Here is a 27,249-nt window from a genome sequence, read left to right on the forward strand (position 1 = left end):
ACATTGGGACTGATGGGGCAGAGGGCAGGGAAGGCAATGGTAGAGGTGGAGTAAACTAATTTTCGTTTTGTCCCTATCCTTTTTTCCCTCTTGAGGTCTTTGAGGGCACAAAGAAGGCAAAGGCAGAAGAAGCTGACAGCCAGCACTTACTCCTGGGTTAGTTGTAACAAGGCAGGTAGGCAGGAACTAGCTGAGGACAGATTGTGGTTGGTGGGACAGTGGCCCATTGACCAGCCTCCACTGAAAAGGATAGACTTATTCAATTTAACTACTGAGCTGCCACAGGAAGCACCTAACCATTGCAAGCAAAGTAGAGTTGCCTTCTGACTGGGGGGGGGGGGGCGGGAATCTAATTTGCTTCTGTTTGGAATCAGCAGGTGAAGCTTTGCACAGCACAGGGATGGACATCTTCCAAAATTGTATACCAAGCATCTATATAGCTACAGAGGCCAGCTGAATAGTTGACAACTCTAGAGCAGAGAGAGTGTGAGTCAAGAGCTGGACCTTATCTTATGATGCACTTCTTAAAGTCAAAGCTCAAACCAGGCACATGTTAGATAAAAAAGCACAGAAGTCCTTCTGCTGAGCCATTACTATATGTGTCAGGTATCTTTGGAATTTGAACCATAAATCAGTTTTACCCTTACCAGTATTTGCTTGCTGATGCACACCCACTCAATTCCCATTATACATTTGTGTATATTCCCGCTCTCAATTTCTCAGAAGTTGGAAGGAGCCATTGGTTTGTTTTTACACAGAAGTTTTTGTTGGAAAGCATTTGGAAAGCACACTGTCATAAAAGCTATGCCACTACATCTTGTGCCCTGTACTGGATTAAATCAGTTACATCCTTGCATGGGGCAGCTGCAAATTTCTGCATTGCAAGGGGTTGGACTAGATGATCCTCAGTATCCCTTCCAACTCTCTGCTTCCATGAATATCCCATAGCCCAAGCACATGAGGCGATATCTTCTGGTAGATCAGTGTGGGTGTCAAGTGGAAGGCAGGCTTACACTAGCAGTAGCCAACTGGTCCAATGCACTTGTTTGCTGTCAGATGAATGGTACTTAAACACTGGTGATGGGATAGCATCTTCCGTGGTACCTGAGGGCAGTAGGCAATGGGTTTTTTGGGTGGTGGGTTGAAGGCTATGTATCAAAAAACAAAACAACCCAGCCCTGTCCTCCAACAGTGGGAAATGGCTGGGGTGCTTACAAAGAATAGACAGATGGTTCCTGTTCCACCCCATCTATCATCTGAGGCTGTTGCCTCGCCTTGCCCACCCTAAGTGTTTGAGGTTTTCAGCCTTAGTGTCTCCTCTTCTCTTGGACTCCCCCACCATGAAGGTGACACCAGATCTCTCCCAAGTGAAGTCTGTTTCATCCCTCGTGGCTTGACGTAGCTTAGCCTCGTGAAGATGTCAGGGGCTAAGCATTTTTATATGGAAACCTCAGAGCGAGTGCCAGACCGAGGGAACAATCCGCTCCTCAGCTCTGAGGATATTTGGGGTTAAAGCGCTTCCAAGGGAAGCACATCTGCGCCGTTCCGCGGAGATCGAAGCTCATCTCGTTAAATCTTCGGAAAGCGCGGGGAGTGGGTCTGTTTATTGTCACTTGTGTGGTGGAAAAACTGTCTCTCTCGTCTCCCTGGCCCGCTCCTTCCCGCCAGGTGTATGTTGCTTGGCCTCGGGCAGCGTCTGCCTGACTGGAAAAGAGACAGCGGAGAGAACTCTTCCCCCGCCTCACAGGAGAGTTGGAGGGCTCGTCTTAGGGCGCGCGGGAGCGAGCCGACAACAAGCGTGACGCTCGCGCCCGCCGAAGGGGGCGGGAATGTGGGCGAGCCTAGGGGTCAAGGCAGCCCGAGCTGCCGCCTCAGTCCGCCCGCTTCGCGGGATGAGCGGGAAGCAGCTGGCGAAGCAGCCTGGGGGCGGCGGCTGCCATGAACGGACCAGGCGAGACACGGCAGACGGGAGCGGAGGAAGGAGCTGAGGTAAACAGCCTTCCCGCGCCTGGCAAACTTCGGTTTCAAGGGCGGCAGCAGCCGAGTGGTCCGGGCGGGAAGAAGCCCACCGTCGGGAAAGAGTTCTCCCCGTGTTACTCGGAAGTCTCCCGTGTTCCTTGGGGGCTTGTTCCCGAGTCAGTGTGTTAAGGGGAGGCTTCCCGCCCCGGTCTTTGAGGGCTGCAGGTGAGCACACGGCTTGGCTCCTCTTGCTCCCAGGTAGCGGGACCCAGCCTGGCTTGACTGCAGCCCGGATAGCTCCCTCGGTTAGAGGCGGGCGCTGAGAATGCCGAGGTGGCCAGTTCCATCCCGGTGTGGGGCAGCTGCGTGTTCCTGCATTGCAGGGGGTTGGGCTGGATGATCCTCGGGGTCCCTTCCAACGCGATGGTTCTACGACGCTCAACTTTGCACGAGCGCGTGTGTGAATGTAAGGATGAATGGAGGAGGCCACCGGATTGCAGCCTCTTATCTGAGACTAAGCTCCAGTAGTGCTGAGAGTTAGCTCAGTGGCAGAGCGATCCCATCCTGGGATAGCTGCGGGCAAGATCCCTGCATTGCAGAGGGCTGGGCTGGATGACCCTCGGGGTCCTTTTCAGCTCTGCCATTCTGTGATCTGCTTTGCATGCATGGGGAGCTTGCCAGTCAGTGCAGGCAACACTAGATGGATCAATGGTCCGGCTCGGTAAAGGCTGCTTTGTGAGAGATGCGGAACACTGTCTCTGCACATTAGTGTTTGCCACTTCTCCAGTTTCTTGTCCCCACCTGCAAACCCAGTTAATTTCTCTCTGCCCCCTCCAGCTTCCTTTCCCCATAACTTATTGCCATCTGTTCTTCGATAACGTCCTACGTTTCTCAACAGCATGACCTTTCCATGGTTAATCGCTTTCTCATCAACCCTATTCCTTCCCCACTGTTCATCTCACTTCTCCATTACTTAGCCTTTTCCCCAAGTTCTCCATAACTTCTGTATAGTTACACCTTTCTTAGCAGGACACAACCACAGGATTGCCGCAATACGATTCAGCTAGTGGATTCCGAATTCCTTACTCCCATCTCCTCAGAATTATGCCCCCCTTTCCTTCTTTCCCCTTTCTTCTTATCCTCCCTTTCACCTCTCCGTACTAAATGATTCCTATTGATCCTTCACTCCCTCATCAGTAACTGCCCATCGCTTTAGCCTTCAGTTATACCTATTATCTTGTGGTATGTATTAGTTTTTGAAATATTCTGAGTCCTGTAAATTGAGTTGGTACTGGAGCATGTCATCCATCCATCCGCATCAGATTTCTTTCTTGAGGCTGCAATCCTGAGCCCCCTTACCTGGGAGTAAGCTCCATTGGTTACATTGGGATTTACTTATGAGAAAACTTTCACATGATTGCTCTTTTCTGGCCACATCAGTTTGGCTGGGATTGGTGCATACCTTCTAGGTAACCTGTCTGGTTGGTGGTATAGCAGCTTAGAATATTGCTAAGAATATTGCTAGCATGTGTTATGTGCAGTTATTTTTTTTCTGGGGACATTCAAGGGTACGCACCCCCCCGCAAATGTTAAAAGTGTGGCACTCAATGTAACAACTTCATGGTGAGTACTGGCACATTTCTTTTTTCCTTTAAAACACTGGTTATGTGCAATTCAGTGGTGCTGTGTCCAGAAATAAGAATGTCTGTTGAATGGCAAACCTTGGAGCTCCTTAAAATAACGGGTGTCTTGCAACCTGATTGTGTATGTGTATGGCAAATGACACAAAACAAAGGGTGTCTTTGAAAATGACAATAGAAGCTTTTGAAGCTCCTATATAGCCACATCAAATGAGAAACAACCTACATTATAAGAAAGGTAACCTATGTAACTCATCCACAGACTTCACAAGTGATATGTTTTATAGAGAAGGAATCCCTGCATAATGACTATTTTCATGTTGCTGCTTTACTTGCCTTTAATTGTTTAAGGTTGCATGCTTGCATACTTCAACTTATGCTCCCCCATAAGTTGAAATGCTAGAAACAAAACATTTTCTCTCTCCTTATCAGTCAACTGTGGGCTGTAAGTTCTCTGTGCTAGGAAGCGCACCACTGCGTTCAGGACAGTGCCTGATATGTTCCTGGAGAGAAATAAATGCTTAGTACTAAGTGTGTTTGTATCAGAACTCTCCCACTACTGAATTGGCAAACTTGCACCTGAATTATATAATTTCCATTGACGTTGCACTCCTAATCAAAGCATGTTGAGGCTTGCATATTATAGTGATTATCTCCTGGAAGTCCTACTCTTAAACTGACCCTAATCAAAGCGGAATCATGTATATTGTAATCATTATGGCCCAGAAGGGGAGCTAATTAGTCAGAATCTACTCAGCTGATTGATCTTATTATTTAAATACAGATAGTATCAGCTCTTCACCAGCAATTTATAGCTTAAAATTCAGAAAGTTGAATAATATTGCTGTATTTTGCAAGGAATTATCAGGGAGTGCATTGAATATGTAGGCTGAGAAATGAGGAAGGAATGATCATGCAAATGGTCAGTCAACTCATCAATGAGATTCTCCTGGTAAAATTGATATATGTGCGTGTATATCTTACCGCTGATTTCATTTTTTTAAAAAAATCAATAAATCAAGAATATTCCATATAGTACAGTTACCTCAAGGGGAATTTGAGAAGCAAGTTTTATAAATAAATAAGTAAATAAATTTGGCATCATTCTCTCCGTTTTCCTACAACTGTAAAGCATCGTGTTTCTCCTGCATTTATATATGCTTTTGAAAATGTATATTTTGCAGTACCTACTCAGACCCCTAAATAGGCTCTAGGAGATAAATTTGGTCTACTGTGCTTTTACTTCAGTTCCCCAGAAGTTTTATTGATGAATGAGGAGCACGGTGTTGTGGTGGATGGCTTCTTTTTTAAGCAAATTATTTTCCTGTGGGAATGGTTGCTGTGATAGTGTTCTAATCCCCTTCATCTCCCAAGGCAGTGTATAATGTTATAGGTATTGGGTGCCAGAGTTTGTGGGTGCAAGGCACCCATGCTCCCTAGATTTAGTTAGAATTTAACAAGAGAAGGTCACAGATGTTTGATATAGCAGTGCTAAAAGACAGGCTAAATGAGTTTTTTTCCTGATCAGGAGATAACTTGGCAGTAGAGCCATCATGTAAAACAGAAGGAAGATAATGGGTGATTAACAAAGCAGTTACTCTCTGCCAAAGAGGGGTGGAAACCTTTCTTCAACTTTGTGTTAGCGGGCAGAGAAAGGAAAGGTTTTAGGATTTCAGTTTGCTTGATGTAGGCTGGGGAGAAACCCTTTCAGTCTGATAGCTGCAACAAGGAAGAGGAAGGAGGGCAAAGAGCACCATGTGGACTGACAAGGACAGGCTTTAATCAAGAGAGAGAGAGAGAGCGAGAGCGAGCGCATGGCTGATTTCCCTGTTCTTGGACCCAAGCCTGCTGTGCCTATGGGGGAAGCAAGAGACCCTCCTGGAATGTGAATGCTGTGCACTCCCTCCTTCTAAACTCAGGTTGTATATATGTGTAAATAAACCATGTATCATAAAGACACCACAGTCTCCACTGTGCCCCATAGTCCAAAAGGAAACACAAACCCTGGATAAAGTGTGCCTGCAACCCCTGGAATCTCACACCACTCGTGGAGATTGGGGTGATGTGTAACAATATAGTATGATACCTCTTGCATCCTATGAAGGGACTGTGTAAATACAACTGTATGTATGTTATGTAGTCTACTGGAAAGGTAATGCACATGCATAAATGCAAATCATGTATATTCTCTCATTTGTTCACACCCTCATGTGTAGGATGCACACTAAGCACTGCATAAACCATGTTAAGTGTCTCCCGAGGTTGTGTTAACGTTTAAGGTGCCCCAAGGCTCGTTGAATGTTTTGCTGCAAAAGACTAACAAACTTATTGTAGCATAAGCTTTCATGGACTTAAGCCCACCTCGTGCATCTGATGAAGTGGGCTTAGGTCCACAACAACTTATGCCATAATAAATATGTTAGTCTTTAAGGAGCCACAAGACTCATTGATTGATCTGTGTGGTGGGAGAGACAGCATGGCACATTTTGTTCAGTTGCATTCACAGGAAACCGGATGAATAGAATACCTCTACTCAATTGATATGTCGTATATGATTTTGCCATGGGTAAGCAGGTTAATTAATTTTTAGGAGTTTTGAACAATGTGAATTATTCTGAAAGATTCAATAAAAAAATGTGTTCAGTATTTCAAAACATTTACTCAGCCAATAGGGTCGCCATTATGGTCTAGTTTCAGCTCCTAGATTAGCTGAATTATTTAGACCTGCGATTTTACTGCATATATTAAACAATCCACTTATGCCTCAGCCGATGTATGATAGTATTTCAATGTATTGTTTAAGGTAAGATTAAGTCCTGGTTTTATACCCCGAGAGATCATACATATAAATATAAACAAGAAATACATCAGTTTCTTGGGAGCCAATCAATCAAAGCAGAACATGCTCACATATGCTGACTCTTCAAGGAACCCTTGGCTATTCAAGATGTGTACTACAAATGCAGTAGAATGCATTGATTTGGTCACTCCAATATATCAGCACACCATTATTTATATGAAAATTGTTTTTTATTCTATTTCCCCTTTCTCTATGTTCTCAGTATATGTAGGTGTTTGAGCAGCATGAGCAGCCCAAAGTTTCCCAAATACTGATTTCTGCCAACTAATAATAGATTTATTTTTCTTAAAAAGTCTCATCCAGCTAATTTCCATGAAGACACAGTCTTGTTGAACACACATTAACTGTTGAACCCATTTAGTCATAATACAAGCTGGGTTCAACCATCACTATGAATAATTCAAGTATAGTTTTGAGGATCATGGTAATTTTTTGCAAGATGAAAAGTGTGGTGAAATTCTTCTAATTATATAGGAGAATTGTATCCCACCTTTACAGTATTTTAGATTGTTTTCAATTTACATTTTCAAACCCTTATGATTTACTTAACATAAGCTTGCAAACATGGTTACGCAGGGATGGATCCAGACTTGCCCTTTGAGTGCAAGGGCTTCTTCTGTTCATTGGAAAGGATGCTCAAGCTCCCGGTGGATGAAAGAGAGGTTTATGTCAATTTTGGCAACTTTCCACCTGCAGCTCTGCTCATCACTTCCCACCCTGCCCCCAAACTTCCGGAACAGATTTTTGGGAATTGCAGGGGATGCAAAGAGGAGGAAGAACTAGAACATGACTTCCCTGCTTCCTCTAACAAGTAGTGTCTTGTGGGTTGGGGATTAAACCCAAAGTCTAAGTATGATAATATTGCTAACCAGTTCCCTGACTAGTAGTAAGTCCAAGGATAATGCTACAGAGTTTAGTTTTGCCTGGATGAAAGAGAACACTGTAGACTTAGGTTATCTTTGTATTACTTATTTTATTTACAAAGGTGAACAGGTCATAGTAAAAGTAAATAAAATCATTCAGCTACTGATCTTGCATCACAATCCCAAAGGCAGCAGTGTTTTGCCCACTTACCCGCTTCCCTCAAAAACTACTGCTAGTCCAGCTAAGCTCACAGTTAAAAACCTCACATATCTTCCTTTGCATTCAGAGTCATACAGCAAAGACTCCTATTGGCCTCCCTGTCACTTTCCAAATTTGGAAGGATTCCCAAGACTGGAAACAAATTCCAGCCACGAAACTTCTCATTTGTGCCTGACTGATGTGTGACCAGTCGTGTGAGACAAAACCATCAGACAGATGTATTCACAACGAGACAGTTAAACATATGGAAAACTAAGATACAGTTATGTATCTATCTTCTCCATATGTTCTCGATTTTGACTTCTATTACATGATTGCTCATTTAAATAGTGTTTTGTGAGTTGTTTTTTAAAAAATGTCACAGATTAGGTTCAGGATAGTTTTTTCTTTTTAAAGCAAGCTAAAGGTTTACTTGTATAATCAGACTCTCTGCATTAGTGAAATGTGAATATTGGGGAAAATGAAATTTACATTAGCTAACATGCAAGTGTGACCTGCAACAAAATGCTGCTGTCCAGGATTCTAGCCACTCCACTCTATTCCACCTGCCTCTGGTTTTTTGTTTTCTCTTCCAAAAGTAAGTATTTCATGGTCACTGTCCACACTTGGTCATCAGTGAATTGGTTTTAGGACGTTCCACCTATAGATTTTTACCTTAGAGAGGATGAAGATGACAACAATGATGATTAGCAAACTTTGAGTACTTCTTTATTGTGTATGTGGATAGGGCCCTTTTGGCCACACAAGCAACATCAACCACAGCTTGAATATCAGCAGTAGAAAGAATGATTGGCAAAAACAGAATGGAAGATACAGAAACTAGGTACTCATTTTCAAGGTGTGGAAATCCCACTGCAGAAGAATAGCTCATGGAGGCTTACTTATATGGGCTAAATTATTTAGTTGAAAGATGAGAGCTTTCAGATATATTGCTGTATACTTTTTGGGGAAAAAGAAATGCCCTTTAGTAGTAAATTCTGTTCCTACTTAAGTATTTCTCAACTTTGGTTTCAAGATTTCAAATGTGACACATGCTTTGTTTACATGTGTCTCAGTTGCTGCCTCCACCCTTGCTCAGTCCTGTCTTTTTTCCACTGTTTCGTGGGCACTAGGGCCTATCTATGCATGAACACCTAAATGTATATAATACTCCATATGTGTGACCCATGTAATTCCAAATTATGCACAGCCTCCACTGCAAATGACCAAGTGAATATGTAGAGGACAGGGCTAGTGAATACAATTTGACTTTCCTTTTTGTGCATCCCCCACCCCCCGACTGTCTGAACAGTGGGATTTACTTCAAGGTAAGTATGCATGGGCTTGTAGCCATAATTAGTTAGTTAGCTGCTCTGAAATACTGTGCCACATCACACCTCAAAAGAGTTGTGCAGATGCAATGACTATTACATAAATGTTGGAGTTTCTGCAGTGTATGTCAGCTGAGTTGAGCAATATATTGCCATTTCTTACATTTTAATTAGTTTTTTTAAAAATTTAATGTCTTACAGATGCCTGGTGTTTTCCTGATATGTTTTGAATGCTGAGCTTGCCTTTCTAACAATGAACAGTTCAAAACCATCAGCGTTGCTTGGAACTGGTGTATTCTCCAATACTACCTGTCCCACGGAAAAGAAGATCTCTGTGTTTTTTTCCGTCATCTTCATGACAGTGGGGATTTTATCCAACAGCCTTGCAATAGCAATTCTCATGAAGGCGTACCAAAGGTTCAGACAGAAATCAAAAGCATCTTTTTTGCTTTTTGCTAGTGGCTTGGTTATCACAGACCTGTTGGGCCACCTCATCAATGGAACCATTGCAGTATTTGTATATGCCTCTGACAAAGACTGGATTCGATTTAACCAGTCAAATGTTCTCTGCAGCGTTTTTGGCATCTGTATGGTGTTCTTTGGACTATGTCCCCTTTTTCTGGGCAGTGTGATGGCTGTTGAACGCTGCATTGGAGTCACCAAGCCGATATTTCATTCAACAAAAATGACTTCTAAACATGTAAAGATTATGTTGACTATGGTATGTCTCTTTGCCATTTTCATAGCTTTACTGCCTATACTTCAGCTAAGACCTTATCAAATCCAGGCGTCAAGGACCTGGTGTTTCTATAAAACTGAGCACATTGAAGACTGGGAAGACAGATTTTACCTCTTACTTTTTTCATGCTTGGGTTTACTGGCCCTTGGTATTTCATTTTTGTGCAATGCTGTCACAGGGATTACACTTCTAAGAGTCAAATTTAAAAGTCAACATAGACAAGGCAGATCTCACCATTTTGAAATGATCATTCAGCTCTTGGCTATAATGTGTGTCTCTTGCATTTGCTGGAGTCCATTCCTGGTAAGAGGTTAATTATTTTGCCAGTTTTTTAAATGCATGTTTAATGTATGGTGTTTCTCATTTTTAGCCACACGTTTTATGAAAATGCATAATGGACAACAGAAATGGATGCTCCTGATATTAGAACTCACATTATTGTTTTCAGTAGCATAGTCCTAGTGGAACGCAGGTCTTTGTATTTGTAAATACCATACAGGTTTCACTATGAACCCGATCTAGCCCAAATTAACGATTTTTAGATCCCATTGTATGTGGTGTAAAAGTTCTTCTTTGACTAGATTGCATTTGCTATATATGTCTTTGAGATCAGTTTGTGCAATGCCTTAGGACAGGCATAAGCAAACTCTGGCCCTCCAGATGTTTTGGAACTACAATTCCCATCATCCCTAGCTAACAGGACCAGTGGTCAGGGATGATGGGAATTGTAGTCTCAAAAACATCTGGAGGGCCGGAGTTTGCCTATGCCTGCCTTAGGATCTTTGATAATGTCCTTTTCCACTTATGGTAGGGTTGCCATATTTCAAAAAGTGAAAATCAGGATACAAAAGTTGTTGATCTATTTTGGCAAAATCGCAAGAAATTGATGATTTTGAGCTATTTTAAAGGAAAAGTATCAAAAACGACATTGCCGACATGGATTGCCATATGTACAGATTTCCAGATTTCCCCATACATTTTTGCTGGTTTATGCCTGGACACTTCTTCCGACTGCAGTATTCCGGGTATGTCTGCGAAATTCCAGACATATGGCAACCCTAACTTACGGTGTCTATGGTGAGTAAACATGTATAATGGGGTTCAGGGGAATGGAATGGGATTGCACACATTGTCTCTGGCCAAACCTACTCATGCTCATTTGAATAGTGGGAGAAGCCATCATCATGCAGCTGTACTTGTGTTAGGCTTCCCTTCACCTTGCTTTTTCAGTTGTATTCCAAGAGGCTGTACTACGAACTTCAAATGAATATAGGTCGGGTGTGGGTTCTGCTGCCACAGTCTCATCCCACTGCAGTGTGTTCTCTCAAAGCAGGCAATGTCTCAAAAGGGTGTTAAAGACTAAATGTCAAACAGCTGCACAAGTCTGTGGATTGCATGCCTGCTTTATTACCGCTGAGGTTTTTGGCAGAAGGAAAACTGGTAAAATACATAGGTACAACAGAAACAGTCAGTGCACATTAAATTCAACAACTTGGTTATAGGACCTCATCATTGGGTAGACTAGCATCAGATCAGCAATATTTTTTTCAGATGAAAATACTGTATTTAAAGGGATCCAAGAAACAAAAGTAGCTGCGGAATGCACGAAAACATAAAGACTGATATTGCAGCAATGCAGTAAGTTAAAGTTGTGTGAATAGTTTGGTAATCCATATCACTATGACTAAGGCAGAATGGTATGTGAATGCATAATGGGACTGATTTACTGGTATTTATAGAGTGCCTTCATGTACTTTTTCTTTGTATACGTGTGAGTGATAGACAGATATAGGTTGCATTATACTCTTTTTTTATATGTGTGAAATTTGCAAAATAATTCCAATACTTTAGTGCTTCCTGGTTGTTGCAGAAATAAAGTTTTTACTAATTCATATCACATTTAGCTGTGCTTTACAGTGCTAGAGTGTCAGCAAGAGCAAGACAACCAAAGTCAAATCTAACTTACAAATATTCATGTTGTGTACCTGACTTGGGAATGATATAAGCAGGATTGACACGGATGCAAAAATTAAACTGATATGAAAAAGGCCCCCTCTTATTATAGTTCAAAGCAGAAACATTTCATTAATTACAGTGTATATTCAACAAGAGAAGCTAAGGCTGGGAACAAAACAATGAATGTGATGTAATAGAAGCCTGTTTTTCATTTAGCTATGCGTATATCTCCTGGAATGCTATGGTCTGAGTTAATATGCACTAGTCACCTCTTCTTTGTCTCTTTTTTTCTTGAGCTGATTCCAATTTTTCTGAACTGATTCTAAAAAGAGACAGTAGATACTCTTAAGGATCAGAGTTTAACCATTATATGAGACTTTTTTTTTAAATTAAAGTGCAATTTAGCATAATAGGATGGAGTCTGTTCAAGCAACTTCTTACACATTGGCTTTGAGTAAGGCTTCTGTGCCTCCTTTTATACGCAAAATGAGAATAGCTATAATATATCACACAGGTTATACAGAAATAAAGCAGCTAGCTTAATTTAATGGGACTTGTTTCTTTTTTTAAAAAAAGTTTTATTCGATTTTATAAAGAGAGATACAAAGATTATTCTGAAATACATTTTTTTGTCCAAACTAAAACATTACTCTTGATAAAATAAGAACATAGATCAAGAGGAGGAAAGGAAGAGAAAAAGAAGGAAAAAAGAGAGAGAGAGAGAGAAGCATTAAAAGAAAAAAAAGTTAAGAAACTAAAGAACTTCCGATTCTTTGTCAGTTATATATAAGCATTATCCAACTCATCCACTCCAGTATAACATCCAGCATGACAACCTTCTATAATCCAACATTATCTTCAGCCTTCAAACCCAAATGTCATTATTTCATTTTATTTTTCACACAAAAAGTCTATGAGAGGTTTCCAATCTTTAGTAAATGTTAACAATGACGAATTTTCTGAGATGGTTTGTATAGGAGTGCACTGCATGGCTCTTAGTGTATATTGGCTGCAATCCTATACCCACTTTCCTGGGTATAGGATTGAAGTCAATATTTACTTCAGGGCTTGTGTAAGATCATGCTGTTTGCTACTATTATGAACCCTGTTGGCATTTTAGTACACAATCAGAAATATATTTCTAAAACTTCATAACTTAATATGAGATGGGGTGAGATTGTTATAAAAGCATAAGTAAGCAGGATGTAGTCTGTAGGTAAAGGCTTAAAGAAATTGAGATGGCGTTTCCAAGTATCTGGTTACTTTTTACCTTACTTTGTTAAAATACATTACTTTGTTAAAATTGTCTTAGAATACAAGTCCCCAATTCCCACCCCCAGGTGCTCTATGAATTACCATGAATTATCATTTTGCTGTTGCCTCTTGCCTTAGCATGGCAATGTGCTTGGTTTTCATGACTCTGTGGGGATTATTAAGAACTGGGGTGGCCAACCTCTGACACTCCAGATGTTGTTGACTCCTTCTCGAATTGGCCACAACTGATTGTGAGATTTTGGTCCAGCAACATTTGGAAAGCCAGAAGCTGGCCACCCCAATTTAGAAAGTGCTGACAAATGCCTGTACATTTTCCAAAAAGCACTTTCATTTTGACAACAATGTTAATTTGCTTGACTTCATGTTTATTTTGATTTACCTTCAGTGCATAGGTTGAATGCCTGGATGCATCCGCTGGAAAGAAAGAAGTATACAATTTTTAGTATCAGCTGCCAGTGACACTGGTTGTTACAAGGGTTTGTACCAGCCAATCTCTTTAAATTTTAGATTTCTTCTGGAAGGTGGATTAACATTAACCAGAGGTGTTAATGGGATGGGGTCAAACTAATTTCCTCATGACATATTTTCACTTTCCAAGCTATCAGTGAACTGGAATCATGAAACTGGGAATGTAAAAAGCAAACTTCAGTGCTGGGCTAAAGTTTTCGGTCCAGACATTTTCATTACATTTGAGGCAGGGTTAAACAACACCCAAAGTTTGTTTGTACCTATTGGTTTGTTGTCCCTGGCACGTTGTAAGACTTAACTGGAATGAGCCAGCTGGGATTAACCACAGTTTAGAGTTCAGACAACATGCTAAATCTATTTTAAGAAGAAATAGAGGCTTCCTAATCTCTTCATTGTAGCTGCACCAGAGGGGGAGGTGGGAAGGGGGAAATGTGTGAGACTGAAATTTAGTGATATATCCAAACACAGCCAATGCCAGAAATTACAATATTTTATCAGTGTTACAGGGGCACATTGCTATCTTCCTGCAGAAACCTGAGTACAAATATTTAGGGTAAGAATTACTAATTACATTATATTTACAATGCCAAATTGTTTTAGACAGACTGTAAGTGGGATGCTATAGATTGAGGCATCTGGAAAAACACCTTGCTTTAAAAAGACAAGCTGGAGATTAAAATTTATGACACTGTTAAATTGAAATACAATGGGCCCAAGAGGGATTCTGGAACATCTACAGAATGGATGTATCCAATACTCTGTCTGCCGTACATAACTGGCACACAGCTTTAAAAGCTTCTATTAAATTTAACTGGACTTCCACGTAAATGAGATGAAAGCTATGAAACCTGTTGTATACAGTTCAGTATTGTTTATCTTTTCCTTCTACTCACCCCAAAAGTGAAGGCAACTGGCAACTGCATTCTTCCTTTCCCAAAAGAAATTACCATAATATTTTAGTTCCCTGTGTGTCACAACCAAAGAGGCAAGACTCAAAAAGTTTAAATGAGCTGGGCTATGTTTGTTCATATATTAAACTTAAAATAGATGTAGGCAGAGAAACCAAGATGTGGGGTCTAACTAATAACAAAATCTTGCCTAGGCCAAGGGTAGTTCTTCCTCTATTGCCTCCCCCCTTTCAGGTGAGGTCCCTCAACTCCAAGCATGGATTACAGGTTTACACAAATGTGCTCCAGGTCCCACAGCTTTGAATGTGGTTCTTGAGACCACAGCCTTCCTCTGTAATGGTGCCTAAGAGTGCTCACCAAACCTTAACTAGATCATAATTTCCTGTATCTACCTGCCAGTGTGGCCAATTAACTTATTTAATGACTCCCCCCGCTCTCCACTAAGTACACCCACCACATCAGTACAGAGTAGATGAAGAGAAGCCCACCAGCTCAGCCAATGAGCTGATGAACAAAGAAAATCCTTCTTGGTTCCACAAAAGGTGACCAGCAAAAGCAAGCACTGCCTGTTGTGTGGCAGGGTGAGCAGTCTGCTGAACTGGAGGGCAGGGGTTAAATAGCCCTCACATCAATCCTGCCCCTTCCCCAGCATTGCTGCAGTGTTGATCTGTATACTAAAGCTGCTTGCCAGTCCCCTTCATTTCCTGAGCAGCTGCAAAAGCTGCTCAGGGCCACAACTGCTTAGGGTCACGGCAGGATGGGATTCTTCCAACCCAAGTATGAAATCACCCTAACCATTTGATTCTCCAGGGTCAAAGAGAACCAAGAGAGCAATGAACCAAATTTCAGTGACCTATGGTGCTAGAATTTTGTGGAATTGTGTACAGCTTAAGCAGCTGCAGTTTTTCTTTTGGAAGCTGTTCGTATATCACGTTTTGCAAATAGTCCTTTCTGTATATATTTTAAATTAGAAGAACTGGCAGATCTGCCTTTCTATGAAATTGGGCTGGTTATTTTTCAAGGCCTGTCCTCATGTATTCACAATTAATAAATTATGTTTACTGTGCATGGAGTGATGATGACTCTTCAGTCTGCAAGGTTTATTGTGTGAACTGGTTCTTAATTTCAATTCAATTTATTGTGATGGTGATGGACTTTAGTAATGCATGTACTCAAGCAGCTTTCTATTTGATGCTAGAATGCTTAACATTTGGGCTAGGGTGGCAGCTGTCGTCTTTACTTACTTATGGCTACAAACTACAAATCACTGCAACTGGCTTCATCCTATTGATTTCAAAGGGGATTAAACCTATTAAGGACAAATTCTCATTTTAAGCAGTTTGAAATTCATAGTCTTTATCCTCCATGGATGGCTATGACAGGCTTATTTTGAGCACATGAAAATGATAATCTAGATTTATGCCCATAATTATTTTCACAGAAGTGAGTGGGAATACTTGTGAATGCAGACTCACACCCACCTGCATAAATCTACAGAGGATTGTGATCCTATTTGTATTTTTCTTTTGGAAGTTATTATCTTGAATTGTGAGTCACATTTGCTTTATTTCAAACAACTCAAAAGGCACCACACCATTTCACATTGCTGTGTTACTTTAGTTGGAGAGTAATGAGGTGTGTGTAGACAATGAAAATAAAAACACTGTCAAAAGTTATTGAGAATTCAGCATTGCTGAACCGAAGGAGACTAGACCATATCAGAAATAGGAACTTTTGTGCTGGATGATAACACACCGTAACTTCAAATAATCTTCTGTCAGGAAAATAGAATTGGTGAGAGGCAAATAATTCAGTGTTTAGGAAGCAAGAACAAAGGAGCCCAAGAGGAAAGAATGTCCTCTAAGTCTTTTTACAATTCCAACCATGCACTATTGTTAGTTTTCTCTATGGGTATGACTGCATTCAGGAATATTTTGGTGATATGCAAATTGCTTGAGTAACAAGGTTCGTTTAGGTTCTTTCCTACTTCTAAGTACGCAGTTGCTTTGCAAGTTGCTCCACCTAGGGTGGGATTTGCTGACTTCTCTTGATGGGTTCATGAGCAAAGTAGCTGATACATTTACTGAGTCTAGGTGCAGGGAGATCTGCAGAAATAACCATTATTCAGTTTTCCTGTATTGAACTTTTTTAACATGTACGGTATGTGGAGCTCATTGGAAATAAGCATCAGCACAGTTGGTGGGATGTAGTGTGTATGGAAAGGGGAGTAGTGAAATTAGTAGTGCTTGGTCCACTCTCATTAAAAAGCAGTCCATGCACCTGCTGTCTTAAGTGGATTGGTTTGGAGCCATATTTTTCAGAAGTTGAATTTTGGGGAAGTTTGGGGAAGTTGAATTTACAGCTTGATAGGAGTTGTTTGAGCGGTGTGTGTGTGTGTGCGCGCGCCACGTGGACGACACTACTTAAAAGGGAAACACAAACACACAGTAAACCCAGGTGTAGACAAACCCTTAGAGGCTTCACATAGGAACACAGGATGCTAGTACTAGCTCAGTGCTGTTAACATTGACAGGCAGCAGTTCTTCAGGCTTCACAGAGTTTACCAAGCTTAGATAGAAATAGGGTCACTTAAGAGCTATCTATAAAAAGGAATTGTACCATTAACCAAACCACTTAAAAGGAACAGGAACCTCTTTGACAACTCTGAGTCTGTTGATACACAAAAGGGACTTGTATTAAATGATACGTTTTTTTTTTACCCCCTTGGAACCTGGTTTGTTCTACTTATTTTCTCTCACCTTCCTTATATAGGTACCTTTTCTTGACAACATGACACACATGGGTTGAACTCATGAACATAGCCTTTTTCCTACCCTGGGAGAATGGGTGCAGTAAGGCCAAGCAGGATTGCAATCTTGCCTTTAGCACACATTGGTTGGTGGTTTCGTACAATGAAGGTTATTGAATCAAACTAACTTCTATAATAAATAATGTAATCTCCAATGATAAGAAATAGAACCTGGTGAAGCTTGCGCATTACAATATCAGACAAGTCAGAAAGATCTGGGTTCTATATTTGTTTTTGCTTTTCTGTTAATGTTGGCATGCTAATGTGACAATAACGCCAATGCTTATAAAACTTTTTTTTGAAAGGGGAATCAAGATTTAAAGCTGAAAGTGAATATGCTTACTTTTGGGGTCTTCTGCCGCTGGCCAGCTTATTAGGGGTGCATAGCAGAATTGAAAATGTACCTAGCAGTGGTCTTCAGCTGCTTAGAATGAGCACAGCAGTGATGTTTTCAATACTTTCTCCTTAACTACAAGGGTGTTAGAAATTCATTATGATTTTCAAATGGTTTCAGCTGAAGGATTCATTTAAAGTAGAGGTCCTAAGCAAGTCTTATTTGGATGTTTTGTTGAAATCAGAAGGTCTCCCCAGTAAATGTGTGTTAGGTATATTTTATGTTGATTCATTTCCAGTTATGGGATTGTAGTATTTGTCTATGTAAACCATCCTGCAATCACTGCTGGCCATCAATTGAAGGAAATGTAGTGACATACCCACTCAAAGAGGTCCATTAATTGGGATTTGTGCATGTGTTTGGTGGCTTAGTGCTTGGAACTGGACTTCATATCTTGTCATGTAATTCTGAAAGGTTCTCTTCCAGATTTCATATGTGAGCTGATTTATTTTCTTGTGTTATTTTGAAATGTCACATGCAGAATTCCATAATGTTTATTATAGTACTGTTTTGTTATCTAAACAGCCCTGTTCCTATTTTATTTCTCTTTCCCACTGATCAACAGATATGGTTCCATCTGACTCATTTTTGGGGGGAACTAATACCTCCATTTGTAGGAAGACTGGAGAGCTCGTTGACTAATACTTTAGTGTTTTGGTGTTTTTTCATGGGAGATATTCCAGTAACAAAGTTAAGAGAATGAAAATGCCCCAAAGTCACAAGTAATGGAGATTTCTATTTCTTTTGAATTCTGTGTAGAAAATATAATCAGAAGAAGAAGAAACCTTCTCATTACAAGTCTTTTCTTACTTTGTTATTTTGAAGTGTCCCAAGAGCTCTTGTGCATCAGCAGTTATTTAGTTGGGATTGCAGAGAGAGAAAGAGAGAGAGACAGAATAATATGGTGGTGGAATGGAAAAGAATGCATTTGAGGAAAGATCTTATTCAACTATTCAACATTGCTCTTTTGTGAGAGGACCTATTTTTAAAAAGGGAAAAACCTATTAATTTGAGATGAGAAAACCCCAAAAGTAATTACTACTATCATTTCTACTATGTGGTTTAGATTAATATTTCTAACAAAATCCTAATTATGTGCTATCTATTAGGAAATGAACTTTATTTCTGACCAAAAGAGGGAATCTTTTATGTCAAAACTCTGCAGGGTCTGACACTTTCTACTTGTGGTTTTCAAAGATTACTATCGCTCATGTTCTCTTATTACTTTTTCACGCCTTGTTTCTTCCCAACTTTTTAGAAAAAGAGAAATGGTCCCATTTGTTGTTATTAATAACTCCTAGTCTCATTGGAAAGTGAAGATAAATTGTACTTGGAATACATTTCACCAAAATGACTTTAAATTATGAAGACTAGGGTAGTCAGATTTTGCTTTACTGTTCCAGTTGTGCTTTCTTGTAATTTATTTTCCTGGTTAATTGAAGGCTTCCAGGCTTTGTTATAGTGCTCTCTGAAGAGAAGAGGGAAGGGGCTGTGTCGATGCAGGCACAAGGTTGCTCATATTTTGGATGATACTACTTAGTATCAAACAGTGTAGAAAAACACTAAGGCTACTTAGTGTTTTTCTGTACAATTTGTGTCTATTCTTGTGCCAATAAGCTACACTGTAATAAGCTACTGGACCCAGGAGTAAAGAAGTAAGATGAAAGGGATGAGTTGAAATGCAGTGGTACCTTGTGTTATGTACTTAATCTGTTCCGGAGGTCCGTTCATAACCGGAAACCGCCCATAACCATTCACTAATGGTGCCTCCTGTTGCTGCTACGCAGCTGGAGTGTGACTTCCGCTCTCATCCCAGGGCAAAGTTCGCAACAAGGGGCATCTACTTCTGGGTTAGTGGAGCGCATGACCCGAAGCATTTGTAAAGGGGATGGTACATAACACAAGGTACCACTGTATGGTGTAGGAGTTAGTGTCCAATTAGAACTTGGGAGACTAGGGTTCAACTATGCACTCAGCCATGAAGCTCACTGCCCCTCAGACCTATCTGAGAGTTTTATCCCTACAGAGTTGTTGTGGGAATTAAATGGGATTTGGGAGAACCATGTACTGTATTTCACCTTGAGCTCCTTGGAGAAAAAGGCGTGATATAAATACAGCCATGCCTTGGTTCTCGAACAGAATGCATTCCGGGAGTCTGCTCGACTCCCGGAACTGTTCGAAAACCAAGGTGCAGCTTCTGATTGGTTGCAGGAGCGTCCTGCAGCCAATCAGAAGCTGAGGAAATCACATTGGATGTTTGGCTTCCGTAAATTGTTCGAAAACCAGAACACTCACTTACAGGTTTCGATCAAGGCATTTGAGATCCGACTGTACAAAGAATAGGTAGGGCTACATTTTATTTAAACTACATCTGCAGCAGAAATGAGAGGTCCGGCGGGTGACAACATGAGATTGGGCCTTTTCTGTAGTGGCTCCCCATCTGCGGTATGCTCTTCCCAGGGAGGTTTGGTTGGTGTCTTCATTATATATCTTCAGGTGCCAGGTGAAAATGTTTCTGTATAACCAGGTCTTGTCTGATTAACATTCAAAGTCATTTTAAATGTGTTTTTGAAAGGGTGTGGGAGCTATTGGTTTGTTTTTTGTCTTTTGTTACGTATTTATGTTCTCATTTTGTATTTTTATGTTGTGATCTTCAAATGAAGGGCAGTATACAGATTTAATAAATAAACAAAGAGAAGATTAGGAACCTAACTTAATTGGTGAGCCAAGCTGTGCCCTTCCAAGAGGTATGATATAGCATAGACCCAAAGCCTTATGGTGAGTAGGGAGGCCTTCCTGTCCCACCCCCTCCTGGATCCCACAACTCTGGGCAGGTGTGCCAGATTAGTCTCAATAACTTTCCATATCCAGGCTAAGGGCCTTAAAACCCAGAGCACCTTGTGTCTGAAAATGCCCTTCACTTTCAAAGGTGCATAAGGGTGGTCACATGCCACACCTCACCACAGCCTTTCCTGCATCTGCCTGCCAACCATGCGACCAACTTAACCATGAAACCAACTTAATGAAATCAACCTATTGGGTTGGGGCAACTGGCTAAAATATTTTAACATGTTTTAAATGGTTTTAATTTTGGTTCCTCTGTTTTGTTTTCGTTGGGTTGGGGTTGGTTAAATGTTTAGTTGGGGTTGGCGGTTATTTTAATTTGGGTATAACTGTAAACTTCTCCTCCTCCTCTATTAATTTATTGGGTTATTTTTAATCTGTGTAGAACATTCTGGTTTTTTTAATGTTTGATGTTTTAATATGCTTTTATATATGCTGTAAGCCATATATAAAACAGATAGGTGCGATATAAATTTATTATTATTGTTAATCAACCTAAACACCAACCCCCTCTGAACTCAATACAGACTAGGTGAAAAGACCTGCTTACCTGTGGAGGGATGCAAAACACTCCTACTCAGCTAAAAAGTGACTGGCTATCTTCAGTGCTATTTTTCTAGAAAAAGAGGTGCTGGAACTCACCACGAACACCTCCTTTGTTCTCTTAGAATGGCAATGGCGCCCACCTGAGAGGTTCTGGTTCAAAATAAAGCACTGGTTATCCTATATTAGAAAAGAGGATGGGTTGGGTAAGACAAATGTCCCAAAGAGGCAATTTAGGGGCCTGGTCAAAGCTTATAAAGCCAATGACCCCCCCCCCAAGATGATAGCCTCTCCATCCACAAAAATGCTCCCAGACACAAGAGTTTCACAGCTGGCAGGAGTGGACTTAGGTAATAACATACTATCTGTATGGCTGTGGCAGAAAACATGAGCTGATCCATAAGAACATGCATATGGATTCATTGCACAGAGAAAAATAATGGTTTGGATGTGATGCCTATTCAAAGCTACTCTCAAGTATGGGGCAACACATACTGACTTCTGAACTTTCATGACTAAACAGGATGTGGCCATAGACGTGTGCATACTCTAAGGAATGAATTGTAGTTTGCCCTGCAGTCTTTTTGGAAATCTCAACTTTGCACTTTCACAAATCTGGCAGTCAGCTCAGAGCCATCACGTCAAACTGATTCACTGCGCTAGCATCTTGATGAAACTTGCACACAGATTTGCCAGCTATTTTCCCTTGGTCTCAACCAGTCTTTAGTGCATAAGACTAAACATAAATATTTTTCTCAGATGCAATGCTTCAGTGATTTAAGCAGTTATTCCCTAATGAAATTATAACTCTGACTCTAAAGGCCCTGCTATTTCGTTGCATTTAGTAGAAGTAATGGGATTTCAAAGCCAATAGCCTGTGTTTATCTGTTTGTCTTTTTTCAAACTGATTTTGATCTGATGTGATCAAAGCTGGTGTGTGGCTAATCTAACTGTTCTGCATGGACTGTAGCTGAAGTTAGTCATGATGAGCTGCTTTTAAAACTAATGGAATAAGCTAATCATGATTAATGGGATACTAGATGGATTGGGCTAATTTAAGTGCCCAGAAAGGTTATCCAAAGCAGGCTTTCAATTTTCAAATAGTTATATGGATTTTAATTTGAACCCCATCTCCTTATTCTTTTGAAATCCATCTGGATAGATCTCTACATCACTTCATTGTGTTCCAAGGATTTGAGTTACTCAGCCATGAACTATAAATGTGTTCTGACTCATTATCTTTTTGTGCCACTGCAGGCATTGGTTATGGGAAAATATATTGCTGATGGGGGACTTTGCAAACATAGCCTTGTTTTCCTTTCTCTCTAAGCACCTTCTTGAACATTCTTACATTGGTAGGAGAGAATATTAAATGGCTTCACCACATGAGAAGAGTTGATTTAAGAGAGTTTTGCATTTGTCAATGGCTAGGAAAAAAAATCATCGCTTTTGTAATTTACTTTGGGAATTACTTTCTAATGCTATGAATTTATTGAATGTAGTCAACCCATTTTCTGTTCCCACTTAAATGCATTGGTCCTCAGCAACTAATTTATTTTTTTGAAAGATGTGGCATCAACACCTGGCACCATGGCAAGGTCCCCTGGAATTGATAGGTGTCTTGGGACGTCTGTGCTCAGTGACAAACACAGAACACCCAATGTAGGTGTCACTGAGGGGAATTTAATGTGGCAACTTGGCACTACCCACAATTGTTGCCAGATAAAACCATGGCAATGGAGCTCATCATTTGAGAAGAACTAATAATAATAATAATAATAATTTATTATTTGTACCCCGCCCATCTGGCTGGGTTTCCCCAGCCACTCTAGGCGGCTTCCAACAAAGATTAAAAATACATTAAAATGTCACACATTAAAAACTTCCCTGAACAGGGCTGCCTTCAGATGTCTTCTAAATGTTAGGTAGTTGTTTATCTCTTTGACATCTGATGGGAGGGCATTCCACAGGGCGGGCACCACTACTGAGAAGGCCCTCTGCCTGGTTCCCTGTAGCTTTGCTTCTTGCAATGAGCGAACTGCCAGAAGACCCCCAGTGCTGGACCTCAGCGTCTCAGTGCTGGACCTCAACGATGGGGGTGGAGACGCTCTTTCAGGTATACTGGGCTGAGGCCATTTACGGCATATATTAATATGCCTTTTCTAATAATCATAGGATGCGAATTAGTACAAATCTATTTTCTTCAGCACTGATGGAATGGAAACGTGATTCAATTAAAAGAGACTATTATTACTGATGTAATTGTAATTTAAAATTCTTGGATTTCAGGGCAAAAACATGTTGCTTTTTAAGATAACCAGAACATACCTGAACCCATGTCCAAGAGAATCATTAAACATGATATATTGAATTCCAATTAATTCTAAATGGTTGAACACATAAGATTCCTCACTTTGATGGAAACAGATGAATTTTAAGATTAGTTGAATAAACAAGGAGTTGAGTGGTTCACGGGAAGGTTATAAATCTTTATGCAATAAATAAATCAGCTTCTGCTTCTTTATGTGACATCTCAAATTACAAATCTTCATCTGGAGCCATATTAGGATGTTACAGATTCTCATGTACACAGATGGTTATACATAGAATGGAATGCCTAGCCATTCCTATATTACGCTGGCAATATCTGTTCAGGATATCATTTCAAATGATATCATTTTTGAATTGTATACAAATTTTAACTCTTAGTAAGAGTAATTAGGTTTTGCAAGATTAAGTACTAATTGGTAAAATGAGGTTTGTAGCATGGAATTTTGAGTAAATAAAATGGGAAATGCTCCACTAAGAAAGGTAGCATGCAGAAATCAAAGGAGTTAGCGAATTTTAGGTGGGTCAAAGAAGGTACCTAGTAGATCCAGGTTTGGAGGAAAGCAGGTTTGGGGAAACTGGGAAAGCTGTTTATGCTAGCACACAGCTTGGTCATTTCTCTGATGCCAGTACCCAGCCAACCTTCTCCCATTCTGCCTAATTCTCTGGCCTATTTCTGTTTGCCTCAAAATTCATTGGTCTGTGATTATTCACTCCTTTAACATCATGCTTTTCCATTCCTCCACTAACTTCCAGGAAGATCTAGTGAGTTTATTTATTTTGTTTCGACCTGTTTGTATTCCACCTAACTCATTAGTTTTCAAATATTCAGCAGTTTTCATTATTCTGAAAGCAAATTATAACAAAGTCTTTAGAATGAAAGATGATTAATATGGCTATATTAGATGATGTGTTCTGATATCTAATAGAATTTATTTCCTTTTGCAGGTGACCATGGCCAATATTGGAATAAATGAAAATCATTCCCAGGAATCCTGTGAAACAATCCTATTCGCTCTCCGAATGGCAACGTGGAATCAAATTTTAGATCCATGGGTATACATTCTCCTGAGAAAAGCTGTTCTTAAAAAACTCTACAAGATTGCCAGGAGATTTTGTGGTGTGCATTTTATTAACTTGCATACATGGGAACTTAGCTCCATTAAAAATTCTTTGAAAGTTGCTGCAGTTTCTGATTCACCAAGCAGTTCCAAGAAAACGAATCAGCAGCTACTCAGTTCAGCAGTGCAATAAAATGAAGCATGTAGAACGATGAAATGAATGGGTAATAGTAGTTAAGCTGCTCAAAAATTGGTACAGTGGAATGGGCTGGGTTTTTTTCACCTCTTCAAAACAGGAATGCTGGCCCATTTCTGGAAATGTAACAATATGGAGCTGCTGGTTACCTTCCAAAGACTGCTATTTATGTGACTGGCCCATCAAACCTGGGGCTGAAGACTTGTGACTCTATAACATAACAGAAAGGCATATATGTTCTGTTAAAAACAGAACGTTAAGCATATAAGATGCTGGCAGCTTTGGAAATACTTTTGAATGAAAGAATATTGTTCAATGTTCTTAGGAAAAAGAAAAGAAGCAAACAAATACCTTACTGTTGAAAGTGGCAATGAATTTGTTTGTTAAGCGTAACTTTGAAGATGCACCTTGCCTTGCAAGTATAACTGTTCCACATTTTCTTGAAAATGTAGCACTCATATCTGAAAAGCATGCATTGTAGAAGGTCAGTTTCTTGGGGAAGGGACTCAAGACCTTGCAAGCTGAACTTCTCACAACTTAAAAAAAGAAGTCCACAGATAAAAGAAGCTAGAAACAAACCTATAAGAGTCAATACACTTATTTAACTGTTACAATCCAGGAAATCTACCATGCTACGTTAAAGGCTAATAATTCACCAGATATTACAGCACATTTACTTTTCAATTATAACCATGTGATTATGAAAACCACTTGTTAAGTATGGTGAAACTTCAAAAATGCATTTACATATTAAAAAAAACACCACTTGTGACATATGTGCCAAATGTTAATTTTGATCATTCAAACTGAGGTCAGAATCAAGTATGTAGCAATATTCAGGTGTGGGTTGTTGTTTCTTAAAAAAACAAAAAGTGGTTGATACAAATATGAGAATTGCAACACACTTGGGTTGAGCTAAAATAATAATAATAATTGTAGCACAGAATTATGTAGATTGAATTTAAAAGAAAATAGTGGTGCAGAGCATACTGAGCTTGGCAAATCCTTTGATTAGCCAATGTTTCAGCAAGAGGTTGGAAGAGAAACTAGTTAGGATGAAGGGAGTGTGGTTTCCATTCCATAAGCCAAGTATTTTACAGAGACTTGGGAAAGCTTTTATTAAGAATGTAATAACCTGTCTGCTTAATAATCAGCCTTAAATTTCTGAGATCTAGTATCATATTGTTTAAGATACCAGGCCCACGCAGTACTGCATAAATATTTCAAGCCCCATAACATTCCTAGGATCTCAGGCAACTAAGTGCCTAAGATTTTTCCTGCCTTGTATATGCTTTCACAGGTTGGTTGGTTTTTTAATGGAAAAAGAGTAGTGATGGGTAAAGCAGAGATGTTAAATCTTCCCCACCATTTGTCTGCAAGCGAAAGTAATTTGTGAGTAGAATACTCAGAAACATTTGTGGGTATTCTTACAGAGGTCACAAGCCAGGCCTGTCATAGTTTCTCTCTCTCTTTTTTGTAAAAGAAAAAGAAAAAGAAAATATGCCTGAAATAGTACCACTTGATGCTACTGCTGCTATCGCTATTACTCCTCCTGCTCTTGAACCTTGCACAGTGCTGTACAGAAATAGCATCCTGCAAAAGGCTTATAGACTACACTAGACAAACGAAAGAGAGTTTTGCAGAGCTTAGGGCCAAACAATTTAAGACTTGTAATATCAAATGGAGCCCACCCACCATTTATTGTGTCCTTGTCAGGTGACTTCCTGTTTTTGTATCCAAACAGGCAGCTTTTGGATGTGACCAGGAGCTTTAATCACCTTTTATCTCTGAATGCTGGTGGGCTGTATTTGCTCTGGTTAGACACCTGCCTTGGTGACTCCTACAGGTTGTACAGGCGTAGTAAAGATGGAGTGACAGGGTTAATAGAAGGTGGAGAAAATAGCATTTTGTAAAAAAACACCCATTGAATTGTCATATGAAGGGGTCATTAGCACTTCTATCACAGGCCCTGGGACACACTAGGCTTTATTTTTTGATAGATTACAATAGGGCCTTAATACCAAATCAATGCTATCACTCTCTGTGGTGCCACTAAAATAGCTCGGTGAGTCAAATGTAAAATTGCACATTTTATTGTACAGGTCACAATGTCGGCATTTAATAACTTCCTTCAGTTTTTCATCCTTCTGGGCAAGAAGTTTGCTTCAATGACAGCAGACTGATGTTCAACCATACAATTGTGGAAATGCTTGACGAGCAAAAAAAAAAAAAAAAAAAGCATTAAAAGCATTATTTTGTCATGTGAATAAATGTTATGTAGATATTTTTCTTTGTGGCTAATGGTTTTTTTAAAAATGTATGTATATTTGTTTTCTTCTATGTATTGATACAGAATGAATGAATGTAAGATGCAGTGCCTCATTTAAACTTATTGCCATGTGACTAGAGCAATGATTCTTTTGGAGTGGTTCTCAAGTGCTGAGAAAAGTCTGTGCTGTGAAAGTCATAAGTATTAGAAACAGTCTGGGTAGCTTGTACGGTTTACAGATTTAAAGTTGTTCACTATGTGCTTGTAAATAAAGTTTGCTTCTTTTGAAGCTTTGTCCTAGGACAAAAAAAAAAGAGAGAGTAGTATTTCATTTATGTACGGTTTCACATTTCAAGAGAACTCTCTAAGCATTCTACAAAATCACTATAAGAAATACAATACAGCTTTCACATTCAAAACCACACTACTACCAGCCATCATCATCATTTTACATTTTCAGTAACATAACTAAATGCCTTTAAGCACACCATTCTCCTGCTTTTTCCTATGTATCTAGGTAGAATGCTATCTCATCTGTCACTGAAATTTGTTTCTGTATCTTCCTAGTCTATGTATACAATCCTGTATTCTGAAGAAATTTGTCTTC

General features: G+C 40.0%; 1 protein-coding gene across 2 annotated transcripts; it reads left to right on the forward strand.

The window, feature by feature from the left end:
- Positions 1–1,492: 1,492 nt before the first annotated feature.
- PTGFR (prostaglandin F receptor) lies at positions 1,493–26,966 on the forward strand. 2 transcript variants are annotated; one of them, XM_081868355.1, is made up of 3 exons: positions 1,493–1,989; positions 9,054–9,894; positions 24,065–26,966. In XM_081868355.1, the coding sequence occupies exons 2-3, from the start codon at positions 9,106–9,108 to the stop codon at positions 24,368–24,370; spliced, it is 1,095 nt and encodes a 364-aa protein (XP_081724481.1). In that variant the 5' UTR covers positions 1,493–1,989; positions 9,054–9,105; the 3' UTR covers positions 24,371–26,966. The 2 variants fall into 2 exon arrangements, with proteins under 2 accessions (XP_081724481.1, XP_081724482.1); XM_081868356.1 differs by lacking the exon at positions 1,493–1,989 and adding an exon at positions 2,029–2,184.
- The last annotated feature ends 283 nt before the right edge of the window (positions 26,967–27,249 follow it).

The sequence above is a fragment of the Podarcis erhardii genome, assembly GCF_964252035.2.
Source record: "Podarcis erhardii genome assembly, chromosome: 6".
Lineage (NCBI taxonomy): Eukaryota > Metazoa > Chordata > Lepidosauria > Squamata > Lacertidae > Podarcis > Podarcis erhardii.